Genomic DNA, 15,441 nt, shown 5'->3' on the forward strand with positions numbered 1-15,441 from the left:
AAAACACTTACTGAAAACAAAATGAAAAAAATGATACAAAAAATTAATTTTGCCAACAGAAATGTTTAGTAATCTCTGACCTAATATTTAAACGAACTCAAAAGACACAGTACACCAACGTTTTCCTTCAGTCATAAATATGCCAAGTTTATTTTCATGAATATATATGAAACACCAAACCAAACTGTTATCAGATGACGTCTGATAATGCTTAACCTATGCCTGAATGCACTAACGCAGACTTGAGATCACCCAGACATACTCTTAAATCGACTGAAGACTGTTCTACAGAATATTAATAATTTTTAATGGAAAATGCTACAAAACATTTAAACCTTTGCATACAAATGGAGTAGAAAAGAGTCAGCCAAACAAATACTGTTATGTACATTACTGGCCATTTAAAATGTCCAAATTTCTCTTTGCGAAACCAATTTTATTTACAACTCTAAGGATAACCAATTCCCCCTCAATTTGTATTGTAAAGAACAAAATTCACAAAAAAATGTATTTAGGTATTTAGTATTCAGCCTCTCAACATGGGGAGATATGGAACCAATGGAAGCTCACTTGTTTTCAACAAAAGCCCAAACATTAAACAGACCTTTGTAATCACATCAAGACCTCAGAACCATTTCAGTGATTGGGTCTCCCCAAGGTATCTGGTTTTGTCAGTGGATCACTTGTGTTTAAAATAGGTACAGTAACGCTACTTGAGGAGGAACTGACTACTTGAGCGGACACTGGCTTTGCCAATACTTGCAAGCTTGAGGCTGAGGCTTGAATGATGTTTAGGACAGCACCATCTGGGCTCAACAAGAGTTTAGCAGGAGTGGAGACTTGCACAGGAACCGTGCTATTACCTTGCGACTGCTGGGGTAAAATAACAGGCTTTCCAATTGTCCCAGGCTGCACAGCTCTGATAGGTGGACAAGATGTCATTATGACCGTGCTCATAGACGGAGGTACGGTTGCAATGGGAGTGGCTGGACTGGCACTGTTTGCACCACCGATTGGTGGAACAGTTGCAACGGGAAGTTTATGTATCCGTGATATTGTGCTGTTCATGGGTGGTACAGTTACCATTGGTGAATGCCTTGGAATCACAGCTTTTGCTGGTGGTATGGCTGGCGAATCTTTAGTTTGGGATAGTCTTCCTTGAAGGAGCATTGGAGAAGTTGTGTTTAGTAAACCACTTTGGGAAAGAGATTTTTCTTTGGGACAACCAGTCGTACCTTGTGATGCTGTCATTGAGACATTGGAGGTTTGAAAGATAGGAAGTCTCACAATGTCTGAAGATACACCAGGATGCAAAGCTTGAGATACTTGTGAGAGAGTAGTAGGACCAGACACATTCAATGGGGTTCTGGTGCTCAGTTGCTGACGAAGTTGATCAGAAGGTCCAACTTTTGCCAAGGGTAGCCTGACCGGTGATACCAATCTCACACCTTGTACGACTGAAGGAACCGTGTGAGTAGCTGAATTGCTTGGACCTCTAGGAAAAGTGGAAGCAGGACTTTGGACTTGCAATCCTCCAGGACTGGCGATACTCTGCCCTTGCAATCTTTCAGGACCAGCAGGATTTGACCCTTGCAATCCTCGAGGACCAGCACTACTTAGCCCTTGCAATCCTCCTGGACCTACAGAACTTGGCCCTTGCAGTCCTCCTGGACCAACAGAACTTTGATCTTGCCATCTTTGAGAACCAACAGGATTCGATCCTAACAAACTGTGAAGACTAGCAGGATTTGACCCTTGCAATCCTCCAGGACAAGAGTTGGAGATAAGCAGAACATGGCTGCCAGGGGCAAGGCCTGGAGAAGGTACAACAAATCTTGTGTTATTGATCAGGAGCTGAGTTCCAGGGGCAAGTGGAGCAGTGGTGTTGATCACAATTTTCTCCTGAACACTCTTGGTGGTAGAGGTCAGAGATTGGACCCCAGAGGCCATGGCCACTGCAGGAGTTAAAGTGGAGCTGCAACTCAATGGAAATATCCCGGATGCTGCAGAAGTGGAAGTATTGGCTGCTGTATTAATCAGTGAGTGTGAAGTGCAAAGGGATGTGTTCACTAGCTTGTTAGCAGTCACATTAATTGGTAACGTAGTGTGTTTGGTAATAAGGCTTCCTGAATGAGAGGAAGATGTATTTGAAGTAGAGCTGCCAGCTGATAACCCTGGTTTACAGTGAAGAGCATTTAACGTGGAAACTGATGGAGGTACATCTGGTTTCACGACTGACAAAAGTGCAGAGGAAGCCATGTGGCCGGTGCCTAGAGTTGAAAACGTGAGCGTTTTACCGTCAAAAGTCTGAGGAACTTTTAAAGCGCTTTCGGTATTCCCTGACACATTTCTGCTTGCAACCAAACAGCTTTTTGGACCAATCTGGAGTCCACTTGGGCTTGAAGTCACAGGTACTCTGGAGACGATCCCAGATGTATTTTTTGTTGAGGCTTCAGGTTTTTTGTTTGTGGCAAGTATTCTTGATGTTAACCCTGGGACACCGATGCTCTGGATGCTTGTACCAGAAGAAGTGCTGGATAAGGTCCCCAAGTTGGGAACGACCTTCAGCGCTGGTGTACTAGTAGAGGAAATGTTAACCCCTGAAGTTGACGGCTCTTTTGGAATGGTAAGTGCTGAGTTGCTTAAGAACATGACCCTTGATCCTGGCACAGCACAGGTTGCTATAGTAGTAGTGACCTTTGAAGGGATATTTGGTGTAGGTGTGACCAGGAAAACCTTTTGGAAAGTCGACTGGTCTGTAGCTGTGCTTCCAGATGGAGCCCTTTTTTGTGGCGGCTTCATTCCACATGTAGAGACCATATTCTGCGCATCTTGGACATTCTTTGCAGTTTTAAGGACACTATCACTGCCTTTGCTTGCAGCCAGGAGTGTGGATTTACCAGAGATTGCTAGTTTGCCTGTAGTGACGTTATTGGAAATCTGATTCAAGGTTAAAGGAGTGACAGTCCCTGCCACGAAAGTAGACTGAGGAGTGACTCCAGGTAGAGATTTAGCAGCAAGGCTGGCCGAAACAGCTTGTGTATTAGACGTGGAAGACTTTGACACCAGAAAGGCATGAAGTTGGGGTGCAATGTTAAAAACTGGGCTGGGTGGCAAAGCCCCTGTTCCACTTTCTGACGTCTGAACCTTCACTACTCCTGTGTTGCCTCCTCTTGTAGTGACAAGAATAGACTGCGAATCTCGAATGCACACTGTCCTGAGCTCCTGTTTAGCATCAGATTTGGTGAGACCACTGCTTGCTGATTTGTTCAGGGCCACCTTTGGTTCAGTAGTCTTTTTAGGCACACCGACAGTCGATAAGTTCCTTAAACTGGGAGTAACTACAGCGGCCGGTGTTCTTACAGCACTGGTATCTTTCAAAGGTGCTACAGGCTGGATAGGAACCTTGTTTTCCGGTATAGTGAACCCTGAAACATTGGACATGTATGTTGCAGTCTTAGGGACAGATAAAGAGTTCTGGGCTGCCTTATTCTCAGTGCTTTGAATCAGTAGATTTGAAGGCAGGATAACAACTTGTTGCATCGCCTTCGGCCCTGATTTTTGATCCGATATTGATTGCACTGAAAGGTTTACAGAAGTACTTCCTTGCCTGAGAAACCCCACGCCTCCTGCCGTCTTATACACCACCTGTCCAGTGCTTTCGGTTGCAGATGTCGCCGTTATTGTTTCTGTAGAGACAGGTTCAGAGTGTTGCGTAGATGGACAGGTAGTTGATAATTGGAGAGTTACCGATGCTGATTTGTTATGATCCCGCAGTGCCTGAGCCATCACTGCAGCCTTCGGATGACTTATTAAGGTCACTTTGTTTCCAACACTCTTAGCCAGCAAAGCCTGGATGGGTTTGCAAGTCCCCTGAAAGCTACTCATAGCCTCTGGCAACACTGATGCTTGTGGGTTCACTGTTGCTTGTTCCCTGGATGCAACTTCCACATTGAAATCAGATGATAAAGAGCTCTCTGGGTCTATTTTGCCTTTCTTGCATGGACTCAGTTCTTCACAGATCACACCAGTTTGGCGTCGCTTTGAACTGCGTGTGAAGGGTCCAGACTCTGACGAATGCATGACAACATCAGGTCTGTTCACTAGGCATCTTGATTCATGATTAACATTCTCTGCAAAAGAGGGTAGCATGCATCAGTCAAAACAAACAGCACACTGAACATACTGAATGTATAAATGTCTTGAAAACAAAAACCGAAAAACCAAAACATAAAGTGATGCTCAAACAACAAAAACTAGAAATTTGAAACACTTCCTTGTAATAAATTCATCAGGCATTTTCTATAACAACTATTTGCCTTTTGTTTGGTTAGTTATCCATTAAAAATTCAACAATCCTTTGGGGCCTGTATTGTTTTACTTCTCTTCGAATTGGAAAGGCTATGCAATTGGTAAAATTAGCCGTTTCAAATGTTAATCAGACTCACCTGTTGTCGCAGAGTCTTCCTTCATAGTTTTGCCCATTTTGACTTCACTCTCTTCAAGTTTGTTTGTTGTCTCTGCAGAAAACAATTCATCTTTGCACACAACTTCTCCTGTATCTTCTGTATCCATCTGCTCCCTGATAAAGTTCTCATATTCAGGGTGTTTTTTGAACTCGTCACACTCCTTCTTCAAGCGAGCTCTGTTGAGGACAAGGACAGGGATGAATTCACAAAGCCCTGTTGCCAGGAAAACATGGCCTCAAGGTAGAAAAAAAAGATCTAGGTGCCTGTGGAATGCAGTGAGGTGTATCAGTCACCGCACATTACAATGAAAAGCTCTTTCTTGGATATAATTCAAATTCACCTCCCAGATCACTTGAGAAAACCTTTCTTAGATCAAAAACAAGACTTGAAATGCAGAAGTCTGAAAAACCACAGTGTCAAGTTTTCAAAGGGGAAAAAGATTTAAGATTTCCCCATTTACATTCAGCATATGGATCCAGATTGTGGTTTCATCACAATAACGTAAAATTATTTCCTCTTTAAACATTCACTTTTGATATTAAATTAAGGGGGTTCATGTTTACTCCTTTACCTGTTCCTCTGAAAGGCCTTGACGAGTTTAGGTTCCCATGGTAACAGCTCATTAAGCAACCTTATAAGTGTGATGTGCAACTCTTTCACAGCGGCTCTTTTGTGTGGCCATCGTCCCTGAAACACAGCACAAAGACACACATCACATACACATCATTGCACGCAAACACAAGTTAGGCAGCACTGAATTTGCTTGTTCCACATTAAAATGGAAATCTTGCTTACAATACAATGAAAACATCCACAAAGTTCAGGATATATGTTATATGCACTGCAATTATTAATGCAAAAAAAAAAAAACGTTGCTATTTAGCTGCATCAATTGCACGTGCACAACATAAGTCAAAGGTAAAATGCCGTCATATGAATTAGTTTTTGCAACAGCAAATGCATGTATGTCTGTGATCCCTCTCTTACTAACAGATCTCTTTTGGCCGTCCAGTTCATCTAGTTGATCTTCTATTTTACTGATCAGCACTCTGAGATCAGCCAGACTGGAGCAAACCAACTACAAAAGCAAGAAAGAAAGGAAGAAATTAGGCTTAAAAACATTTAATTATATACGTTTGTTTTTAATTGCATGGATTGCAAAACACTTTTCAAGTTTAACTGGTTCGATTTAAATGTGCTTAATAATTTGATTATGTGTTTAAATGAGCATGGGTTTTAATTATTCAAACATTAAAATAAATTCCACCAAATTCTGCCCTCTAGTGAAGATCGGAGGGAATAACACAGCAAAGCAAATCTTGTTTTTAGATGAATTATGGCACACTCTATTCTCCGATATTGATGCTGATCATTTACATGTACTTATATACTCATAAAGCATCTGCTAAATGAGTAAAGGTAAATACAAATCATCAGTGATGTGCAAAATACAAATGCTTAGTCTTTTGGAAAGAAGACAGATCAACAAACAGGATTTTCAAGTGAGAGAATTCTGAAAGCAAAACTAATATTGAAAGTGGTGAGAGAAAATGTCTATTTATACCAAGATATTCCACTTATTTCATTACTGAAATTAAATAATTAACGATAATAGAAGTTTTGTCCCTTCCTAAGATGAATCTTATGTTTTGAGGTTCACCCACAATTATCTGACTAACCAAGATCACTGATAGTTGTATGTGATAGTAATGTTAGTTGTATGTTTACTATAGTATGGTATAGCGTTTTTTTAAAATACACTAGTGTACAACAATAAAGTGCAAAAAATAAATACATGAAATAATAAATAGCACGTAAATAAAACAAAAATGTGTAAATACAAATAAAAATCAATAATGTTAAAAATAAATAATTAAAAATAAAGCAATACAAATAAAATAATAATAATAATAATAATAATAATAAGTGAAGTATTAATAAAAATAATTACAAATACAATAAATAATAAACATGTAAAACTATTTATAATTATAAGTGTAATATAAATACCATTAAGAATCAGCAAGAACAACTTTATTTTTACATATTAAAACTTAAAATTAAACAAACAAATCCTGAATTAGTGTAGTTTTAAGATGACATTTCACAAAGTTGACATTTGCTTTTTGCTCAACTCAATCCTCTAAATGCCTTATGTGTTGCTTTTTAAACGATTTGCATTTCAACAGATGCTTTTATCCAAAGTGACTCCCGAATGAAGAACATCGTGAGCCTTTTTTTAACTGTAAAAGCTGCATTATTTGTGATGCACCGAGTGTTTTTGTTTTGTAGGTAATGAAGGCTTTTTGACCTTAAAGGAGGGTTCGGCCGAGAGCGGAGCAGATTCTGACGGTCTCCTCACGAACATCGCCTTCCCATCAAACCGCTTTCCTAGAGGCAGAGAAACACCACAGCACAAGATAATCAAATATAATAATTAAGAGGAAAATCTGGTATATGTAAATAATAAATGTGTGAGGACTGGACACCTATGTGTGTGTATTTATATATGTGTGAGAGTGCGTGTGTTGTTCCTGTCATAAAATTGTATAATATTTTATTTATCATATATATGGAAATGTAGTCATATCAAAATAAAAAAATAAAGTGAAAATAGTAATAATGAAGTGCATTTAAAATAATTAAAAATAAAGAATAAGAAATAATGGGTAAATACAATAAAATAAATGTGAAGTGAAGTATAAAAAAATAAAAATTAAGTATAAATAAAATTCCTGAAAATAAAAACAATAAATGAAATGTACAAAAAAAGAGATAGGTCATTTTAAACAATTAAATATAAAGTTCCAAAATTACTATCAATGGATAACAATTAAAATAATGAAAAATAATAAATTCTACTTGGTTACATGCTTTTAGAATGTGAGCCATTTTTTCAGAATATGGAGGGATTGTATGCTACTTTCATGTTTATGTTATGATTCTTTAGCATCATGTTTTTGAGGACGTGAGGGAGAGTAAATGATGACAATGATATTTTTGATCGCTGTCAGAAGGGTTTATTCTCACCGGGTTTGAGTCTCTTCCTCTTGTCCTTCTTCTTGATGTTTTTGGCGGCTCTCTGTAGGCTGCTTCTGGCCGTTTGGTTCTTCAAGCTCAGTTTGTTCATCTTTGTTTTCTTCAGTGCAAACTTCCTCTCTTTCTTCTTTTTCCTCTTCTTCTTCTGGGCTCGCGTCGGCCCGGGTTCGACCCGTCTCAAGCGCGTGTCTTCGGTCCAGAAAGTCAGAGATTCCTGTGATTCTCCAGAACAATCCTCGGCGCTCGAGTGATTCACTTCACATCTAGGACTTCTGTGAGTGTTCAGAGCCGGCGAGACCCCTTTATAACAGCTGTCTCCGACTCTGAAACACGGCTCGCCGTCACACTCCTCATCCTCCTCGTCTTTGAGCCGTTTGTCCTCCGTTAACTGTCCTCGGACGCTTACAGAGTCCAGAGAATCTTCTCTGCACCACGAGGGAGCGCCGGAGGAGCACTTCTGATCCAGATCCTCTCCGTCAGCGAGAGAGTCTTCTTTCACTTCCCATGTGTTCAGCTCCGTCCTGCTGGAGCTTTCCTCCTCTACCTTCACTTCATCTGCAGACACACACAGATCCTTCTCAAACTCCATGAGATCTACTGACAAAAAGTAGCCAAAGCAATAATGAAACAATCTTACATGCATGCATAAATGTGTAAATTAATTTTTAATTTTTTACAAAATTAAAAATATAGTAACAGTAAAGTGTAACTAAAATAATTTAAATATAATGAAGTGTAATAAATCAAAAATAAAAATGTAAAAAAGTAATCGAAATAATTAAAAATAAAAAAGTGAAACAAAATAAAAAATTAAAATAGAATAATTATAAATAAATAAAATGGTAAATAATATAAACTGTTAAATACAAAAATATACATTTGAATTAATTAAAAATAAACAATACATCATAATTAAAATAAACAATAGTAAATAATACAAATTGCTATGTATAAAATAGAAATATATATTTTTTAATAAAAATAAAAAAGGATAAATGAAATAATTAAATCAAGTATACAAAAAGACAAGTAAATAAAAAGCAACAATGTATAACTACAAAATAAAAATGTAATTAAAAATGTAAATAAGTGTAAATAAAAAAGTGATTACGATCAGTGATAATACAAGAGTAATTAAAATAAAAAAATGTAATTAAAATGAACAGTAAATAAAATTTTAAAAAAATAGTTAAGAGAAATATCAAAAAAAGAAATGAACAATAAATAACCAGTAAAAAAACTACTTATAACAATAATAATAAAAAAATGTAAAATAAAAGAAACCTGACCTGTGTGGTCCTTGAGCTCGGACTCCTCGGGCTCCGGGGGTCTCTGGACGTGGATCAGCGGCAGCGGGAACGGGACGGCTCCGCAGGGGCTCTGGCTGTAGATCCTCAGGTCAGCGCCGCAGAAGTGAGGGAAGTGGATGTAAGCGTTGTCCTGACCGTCGTAGCCCAGGATGGACTCACGGCACTCGTGGATGGGCTGCGCGAGAACGGCGTCCTGAACCTCCTTCTGAGTCTCATAGACGTGATCGCAGAGGCCCTTGAGGAGCCAGACGCGCTGCTGGACGGGCAGCAGGTGGAAGGCCGTCTCCTCCAGAGGACTGACCGCTCCCAGCGTCCAGAAGAACTGAGGACAGAGCCCGAGGCGTTCGGCACGCGCCGCCTGACAACAACATCAGCATAATGAGGAGAGATCGATAAACTGAAGCCACATAACTGTTCACAAACCAGTTCACAAGAGACTAAGTAGTGTTAGAAACAGAGCTCCAGCATAAATCTGTGAGCCTTTATGATAAAAGCATTATGCATTAAAAGCGCTCCATGTTAAAACCGCTCTGTGTTAAAAGCACTATGATGAAAGCATTCTGCGTGAAAGTGATTTGCGTGTTAAAAGTGTTCTATATTAAAACCTCTTTATGTTAAGAGGTATATGATAAAAGCTGTATGATAAAAGCACTCTGCATTAAAAGCACTCCATTTTAAAAATGTTCTGTGTTAAAACCACTTTGTGCAAAAAGCACTATAGGATAAAAGCATTCTGTGTTAAGAGCTCTGTGTTAAACCCTCTTTATGTTAAAGGCACTATAGGATAAAAGCATTCTGCATTAAATGCCTTCTATGTTAAAAGAGCTCTGCGTGAAAAGCACTATATGATAAAAGCGCTTGTATTAAAAGCCCTCTATGCTAAAACCTCCTTATGTTTAAAGCACTATATGATAAAAGCGTTTGCATTAAAAGCGCTCTATGCTAAACCTCTTTGTGTTAAAAGCACTATATGATAAAAGCATTCTGCATTAAATGCATTCTATGTTAAAGGAGCTCTGAGTGAAAAGCACTATATGATAAAGCGCTCTGCATTAAAAGCCCTCTATGCTAAAACCTCTTTGTGTTGAAAACACTATAGGATAAAAGCATTCTGCATTAAATGCATTCTATGTTAAAGGAGCTCTGCGTGTGAAAAGCACTATATGATAAAAGCGCTTGCATTAAAAGCCCTCTATGCTAAAACCTCTTTGTGTTGAAAACACTATAGGATAAAAGCATTCTGCATTAAATGCATTCTATGTTAAAGGAGCTCTGCGTGAAAAGCACTATATGATAAAAGCGCTTGCATTAAAAGCCCTCTATGCTAAAACCTCTTTGTGTTAAAAGCACTATAGGATAAAAGCATTCTGCATTAAATGCATTCTATGTTAAAGGAGCTCTGAGTGAAAAGCACTATATGATAAAAGCGCTCTGCATTAAAAGCGCTCTATGCTAAAAGCACTATATGATAAAAGCGCTCTGCATTAAAAGCGCTCTATGATAAAACCACTATATGATAAAAGCGCTCTGTATTATGAACCCTCTATGCTAAAACATCTGTGTTAAAAGCACTATATGATAAAAGCGCTTGCATAAAAAGCCCCCTATGCTAAAACCTCTTCTGTTAAAAGAGTTCTATGATAAAAGCGCTCTGCAGAGCGTGCCCTGACCTGCCGTGGCTCCTCGGCCTGGCCGACCGCTCTGTACCAGCTCTGGACGCGGCGGCGCAGCTCTCTCTCCCACTCTCTGTAGGTCAGCGGCGGACGACGCTGGACGCTGGATCTCTTCTGCGGTGGACAGAGCAGCGCCGTCATGATCTTAGCCAGGAACGAGCTGCAGCGAGGCATCAGAAGACAGCGCTCCAGCTCGTAGAAGACGATCTCGGGGAGGTGGAGCGCCGTCTGAGCCAGGCACAGGAAGTGACCGATGGCAGGAAGTTCCCACAGAGTCCAGAGCGGACACGGCTCGGCCAGAGACAGCAAGGAGCTCTCCCAGTCGTCCAGCTCCTTCACCGAGGCCTCCTCTGCCTCCTTACGCTCCTGCTCCCGCTGCCTGCGTTAAAAGAGGACACTTTGTTGATTTGTTTTATTTCACAAAAAGACTAATTCATTCACATTTCAAAACTCTGGAGGATAAAATACACAAAAAATCCATCAGCCTGTTTTCATTCTCGTCCTCAATATTTAAAAAAATGGACAGACAAATCATAAATGGAGGGCAATCCACATAACTTTCAGAAACTCGCCACAAAAACGTCAAAACACCAACGATAAGCCTTTTTTAAGTTCCCTTCTAAAAATACTACAAACTTGTATCTCTTGAATACACCCAGGTAATTTACACTAAATATATCATTAAAATATTTTAAAAAATTACTAAAATATAGTTTAAGTTATTTTAAGGAATATATAAATATACTGTTGCATAGTCAAATAATAACAATATATTTACAATACTTATTCTACAGAAAATAACTTAAAAATTTACTATACAATGTTTAATTTTATACAATGTATTTCTGTTGTGCAACATTTGTTTTGACCTAATAAAGGTAAATAAAAATTGATAAAGGTTTTATGAATTTACATTTTTCGGAATAACTAAAACGCAACATCCAGAAACAATTAAAATGGAAAACCTAAAGTTTGGGGAAACTTTTAAAAAGCGGAATTTATTTATTAATTTCCACATGCTTTCAGGTTTCAAAACCGTTATTAAAACAGAATGCAGAAATGTATTAATTTTAATAAAATTCTATTGAATTTTAAAAATGAAACAGGCTCCAGCTATTGTTAAAATAGTAATAAAACAAATTGTTCAAGTTTTATTAATTCAGTTAAAATTACTATGAGAATCAGAATTAAAAATAAAATACAAAATATAATGGCATCTAGAGAAAAGAATCAAGCTTTTATTAATGGGTTTATTACTGTAATACTATCAAACTGGTGAGGATTGATTCAGTTGGTTCAGCAATAAAATGTCATCAAATCTTTAAAACAGATCCCCAAAAAGAACCCCCCCCCTGGAATCGGTCAGCGTGAGGATATTGACCTCTTCTCGTCTTTGGCTCTCTGCAGCTCCTCCAGTCTCAGCGCCTGCACCATGACGGACTCGCTGCTGGCCAGACTCCGAGGAACTGACCGCCGTCTGGACGACGAGCCGACCGCCGCTTTCTCATCCTCCGTCCCGAACCGGCCTCGGGAGGTCACGGCCAGCGAGGTCTTCTCCCGCAGCGTCCTGACCGGCAGAAAACAACACAATCACAAGCTCCGTCAAACTTCTGATCGTCTTCTGATCTGAACAGAGTCATCTAGATTAATAAAACATCATGCAAACTATTATCATACTTTATGAGAGCCCATTTTCATAGTAATAGTAATATTTATTTTTTTCCCTACAATTCTGGGTCTATATTTTTTCTCTAAATTCTGAGTTTACATTGTGCTATTATGATTTTTGTCTAAAAAAATAATCTGAATTTTTAGATTAAAAAGTTGCAATTACTTTTTTTTAATTCTGTATTTTATTTTATTTTAACATTTTTATTTCTTTATTTTTTTATTATATTTTTTACTTCACCAGTTGATCGATAACATTACAAAACACTGTCTGCATTTTTTGCAAATTATAACTAATTTCATAAGGCATTGTTATACTTACATTTTTAATAAAAATATTAAACTGTTGAAGTTTGATTAATTCAGTTACGTAGACATGCTTTCAGGTTATCAAAACAGTAATTAAAACAGAATGCAGAAATTAATTGATTTGAATAAAATTTTATGGAATTTTGGAGATAAAGGTCATGCTATTTTTAAAAAAAATTATCGAAATTAAAAACTTAATTGTTAATTATAATAAAACAATTGTTTTATTAATTCCATTTGTAAGACATGCTTTTTAATTTAAATTAAACTATATTTTCAGTGCTTTGATATTTTGCAGTATATATATTATATATACTGCACAATATATATTGATAAAATTAGGCATTATCTAATTAATGCACTAACAAGCATTTATTTACATATGAATACCGAATAAATCAAGTTGTTTGATTTTGTTGTCACAGTTAAATGTTTTTCCAGAGGGGATTTTTGATTTCTCTGATCATTTTCTCTTTAAAGAAAACACACACATTTTCATCAAATTAATGAAGATAAAATATATAAACAAACCTTTGCAATAGGGACAAATAGAACTGTAAAGTTTAGGAGAAAAATGCTCTGATAGGGACGGGAGTTTAAATCTACAAATAAATATTTTATTTCTACTAGTTAAAAAAAATGCTTTAAAAAAAAAAAAAAAAAAAAAAAAGATGTTTTTTCCAGTAGTATCTTTCATCAAACTTGCATGAAGCATGAATGCATTGAGTTTTGAATTATTTTATTTATATACTTTCATTTTAGTTAAAGCTTTGGCAATTTAGTGGTGTCTTTTTTCGTTAGTTTTTATTAAATCTTTTTAGTGTAATTATTTTAGTGCAAGATAAAAATGATTATATTTAGGCCTTCAGATTTTATTTAGATTATTATTTTATTTTTTTCAAGCATCTCAAATATGAATTCATGGCATTAGTTGTACTTAATAATCCTGCTCATAAATGCATTGATGTGCAGAGCAACCTATTAAATTTAAACATTTTCTAGAACTTTTCTACTGCTATGACCATGAAACCAGTCATAAGTGTAATTTTTTTGAAAATGAGATTTATACATAAACTCAAAGTTGATAAATCAGCTTTCCAATGATGTATGGTTTGTTAGAAAATATATAACTATTTGAAAAGCTGGAATCTGAGGGTGTAAAATATATATATATATATATATATATATATATATATATATATATATATATATATATATATATATATATATATATATATAGAGAAAGAGAGTCTCATTAAGTCCTTAGTAATGCATATTACTAATCAAAAATTCAGTTTTGAAATACTTATGGCAGGAAACTTAAACAATATCTTTATGGAACATGATAAAAAAGACAAAGAGATGATTTTGACCTATGCAACATATTGTTGGTTATTGCTACAAATATACTTGATCAACAAGTTTAGTGTTTGCTGTTCAGATTCAGACACGCAGTGTTTTTTTTTTGCAGAAGTGTAATAACATTAACACCTAAATGTGTTTTTTGTGAAAATCTCAAAAGTGACCAAAGGTTCATCTCAAACTTCTCGTCAAAGGTTTTTCTTTTTACCTGGACAACAAGGTCAGCTTCTGCTCCAGAATGGTCTCCAGTTTCTGGGCCTGTCTGGAGATCCAGTGATCGACGCCGTGAAAGCGGTAACAGTTCTCTAGCATCAGTCTGAAATCTGCCACGAACGCCGTGATGGACTCGTACTCGCGATTCACGAACTTATCATCCATCTTTCTGAAGCACATCTCGCCGTGGTCCCCGGGGCCCACGGGACGCCAGAACGGGGCCGTGATAGACTTGTGCTTCTCTGAGAGGAAGCTCTGAAATATCCTGTAGGCCTGCTGGAGCTCGGGCGTGAGATCGTCCTCGTCGTCCGCCGAGGTTTCGTCACAGCGTGCCGCGAGATTCTCCGGCCCCGATTGGTCAGTCGAACCGTTGCAGGAGGCCAAGGTCAAGCGGAGGTTCGGGTTCATGTCCGGGGAGGCGTGCGACACGGATTCACACGCGTGTGCGTTCTCGCACGAGTCCGAATGAAGCTTCATTCTCCTGCCCTGAAGCTGAGGGCCTCGCTCACCTGCACAGGTAACGTTACCTCCAGCATCATCTGTCAATCAACATCAATCTGTCATAACAAGAGGCCATTCCTGTTCCTGATGGACACTGTTCGAACACAAACAAAACACTTCAGATACACTACTAAAAGAACTTCCTAGGATCGCCATAAGCATGCTAATTAACACCTGATGAATAATTAATAATGCAAGACTTCAATGCATTTCTAGAAACAAACCAAACTCATTTAAAGTGCAACAACCCGCTCTGAATTGCGTTAATCTCTTATTCTTGTCACCGTGTTAATGTTTCGTGAGTTTATACGACATTACCGGAGCGCTGTTCTGCGTTGTCGTGTGAAACATTAAACCGCCCGCACTAGGCCGCAGCGACGGCGGCCTCGATTTGACTCTCACACCGGGGAGGGCTCGCCTGAGCCGGGCAGCCGCCGCTCTTTCTCCCGCTGACCGCTAAAGCTCATAGTTCCAGTGCGAAGCGATTTGTCAGTAAATACGTTCGCAACCCGAATCGCGGCTGTTTTGCAGCGTCGCGAAGGAAAATCTGATTGACTTCGCGAAAAAACAGCGGCGGAGAAACGCGTGTTGACAGAGAATGACTTGAAAGAAACACGGCGACATTCAACACAGAGCTCTCTCTCTCTCTCTCTCTCTCTCTCTCTCTCTCTCTCTCTCTCTCTCTCTCTCTCTCTCTTTCTGTCTGTGTGTGTGTGTGTGTGTGTGTGTGTGTGTGTGTGTGTTTGGAGAAAAAAGTGAAACTTTACATAGCCTACATATTTTGTAAAGCAGCATATTAAAACCCCAAGTTGTATTAAAGCAAAAAGAAAAGCACCGAACTCTTGATTCTTCTCCATTTGCTTCAGGCCAGAAACATGAATATGTGATTATTCTAGA

At 38.1% G+C, this 15,441-nt stretch overlaps 1 protein-coding gene across 3 annotated transcripts; it reads right to left on the reverse strand.

Annotated features, from left to right (window-relative positions):
* Window positions 1-120: 120 nt before the first annotated feature.
* Window positions 121-15,222, reverse strand: LOC122341036 (uncharacterized protein KIAA2026-like). 3 transcript variants are annotated; one of them, XM_043234348.1, is made up of 11 exons: window positions 14,863-15,222; window positions 14,039-14,638; window positions 11,873-12,058; window positions 10,489-10,870; window positions 8,798-9,176; window positions 7,500-8,063; window positions 6,781-6,860; window positions 5,461-5,547; window positions 5,041-5,156; window positions 4,449-4,645; window positions 121-4,133 (listed from the first exon to the last, which is right to left on the reverse strand). In XM_043234348.1, the coding sequence occupies exons 2-11, from the start codon at window positions 14,518-14,520 to the stop codon at window positions 637-639; spliced, it is 5,970 nt and encodes a 1,989-aa protein (XP_043090283.1). In that variant the 5' UTR covers window positions 14,521-14,638; window positions 14,863-15,222; the 3' UTR covers window positions 121-636. The 3 variants fall into 3 exon arrangements, with proteins under 3 accessions (XP_043090283.1, XP_043090282.1, XP_043090281.1); XM_043234347.1 differs by having other exon boundaries at window positions 7,500-8,102; XM_043234346.1 differs by having other exon boundaries at window positions 7,500-8,105.
* Between the last annotated feature and the right edge of the window lie 219 nt (window positions 15,223-15,441).

This window comes from Puntigrus tetrazona, unplaced genomic scaffold (assembly GCF_018831695.1).
Source record: "Puntigrus tetrazona isolate hp1 unplaced genomic scaffold, ASM1883169v1 S000001111, whole genome shotgun sequence".
In the NCBI taxonomy this organism is placed as follows: domain Eukaryota; kingdom Metazoa; phylum Chordata; class Actinopteri; order Cypriniformes; family Cyprinidae; genus Puntigrus; species Puntigrus tetrazona.

Coding starts and splice junctions, on each gene's coding strand:
- LOC122341036 (XM_043234346.1), bottom strand. CDS start 14,520: ATGAAGCTTCATTCGGACTCGTGCGAGAACGCACACGCGTGTGAATCC. Junction 9,177..10,488: donor AGGCCGAGGAGCCACGGCAG/GTCAGGGCACGC, acceptor TGTTGTTGTCAG/GCGGCGCGTGCCGAACGCCT. Junction 5,548..6,780: donor CGGCCGAACCCTCCTTTAAG/GTCAAAAAGCCT, acceptor TTGCTTTTGTAG/TTGGTTTGCTCCAGTCTGGC.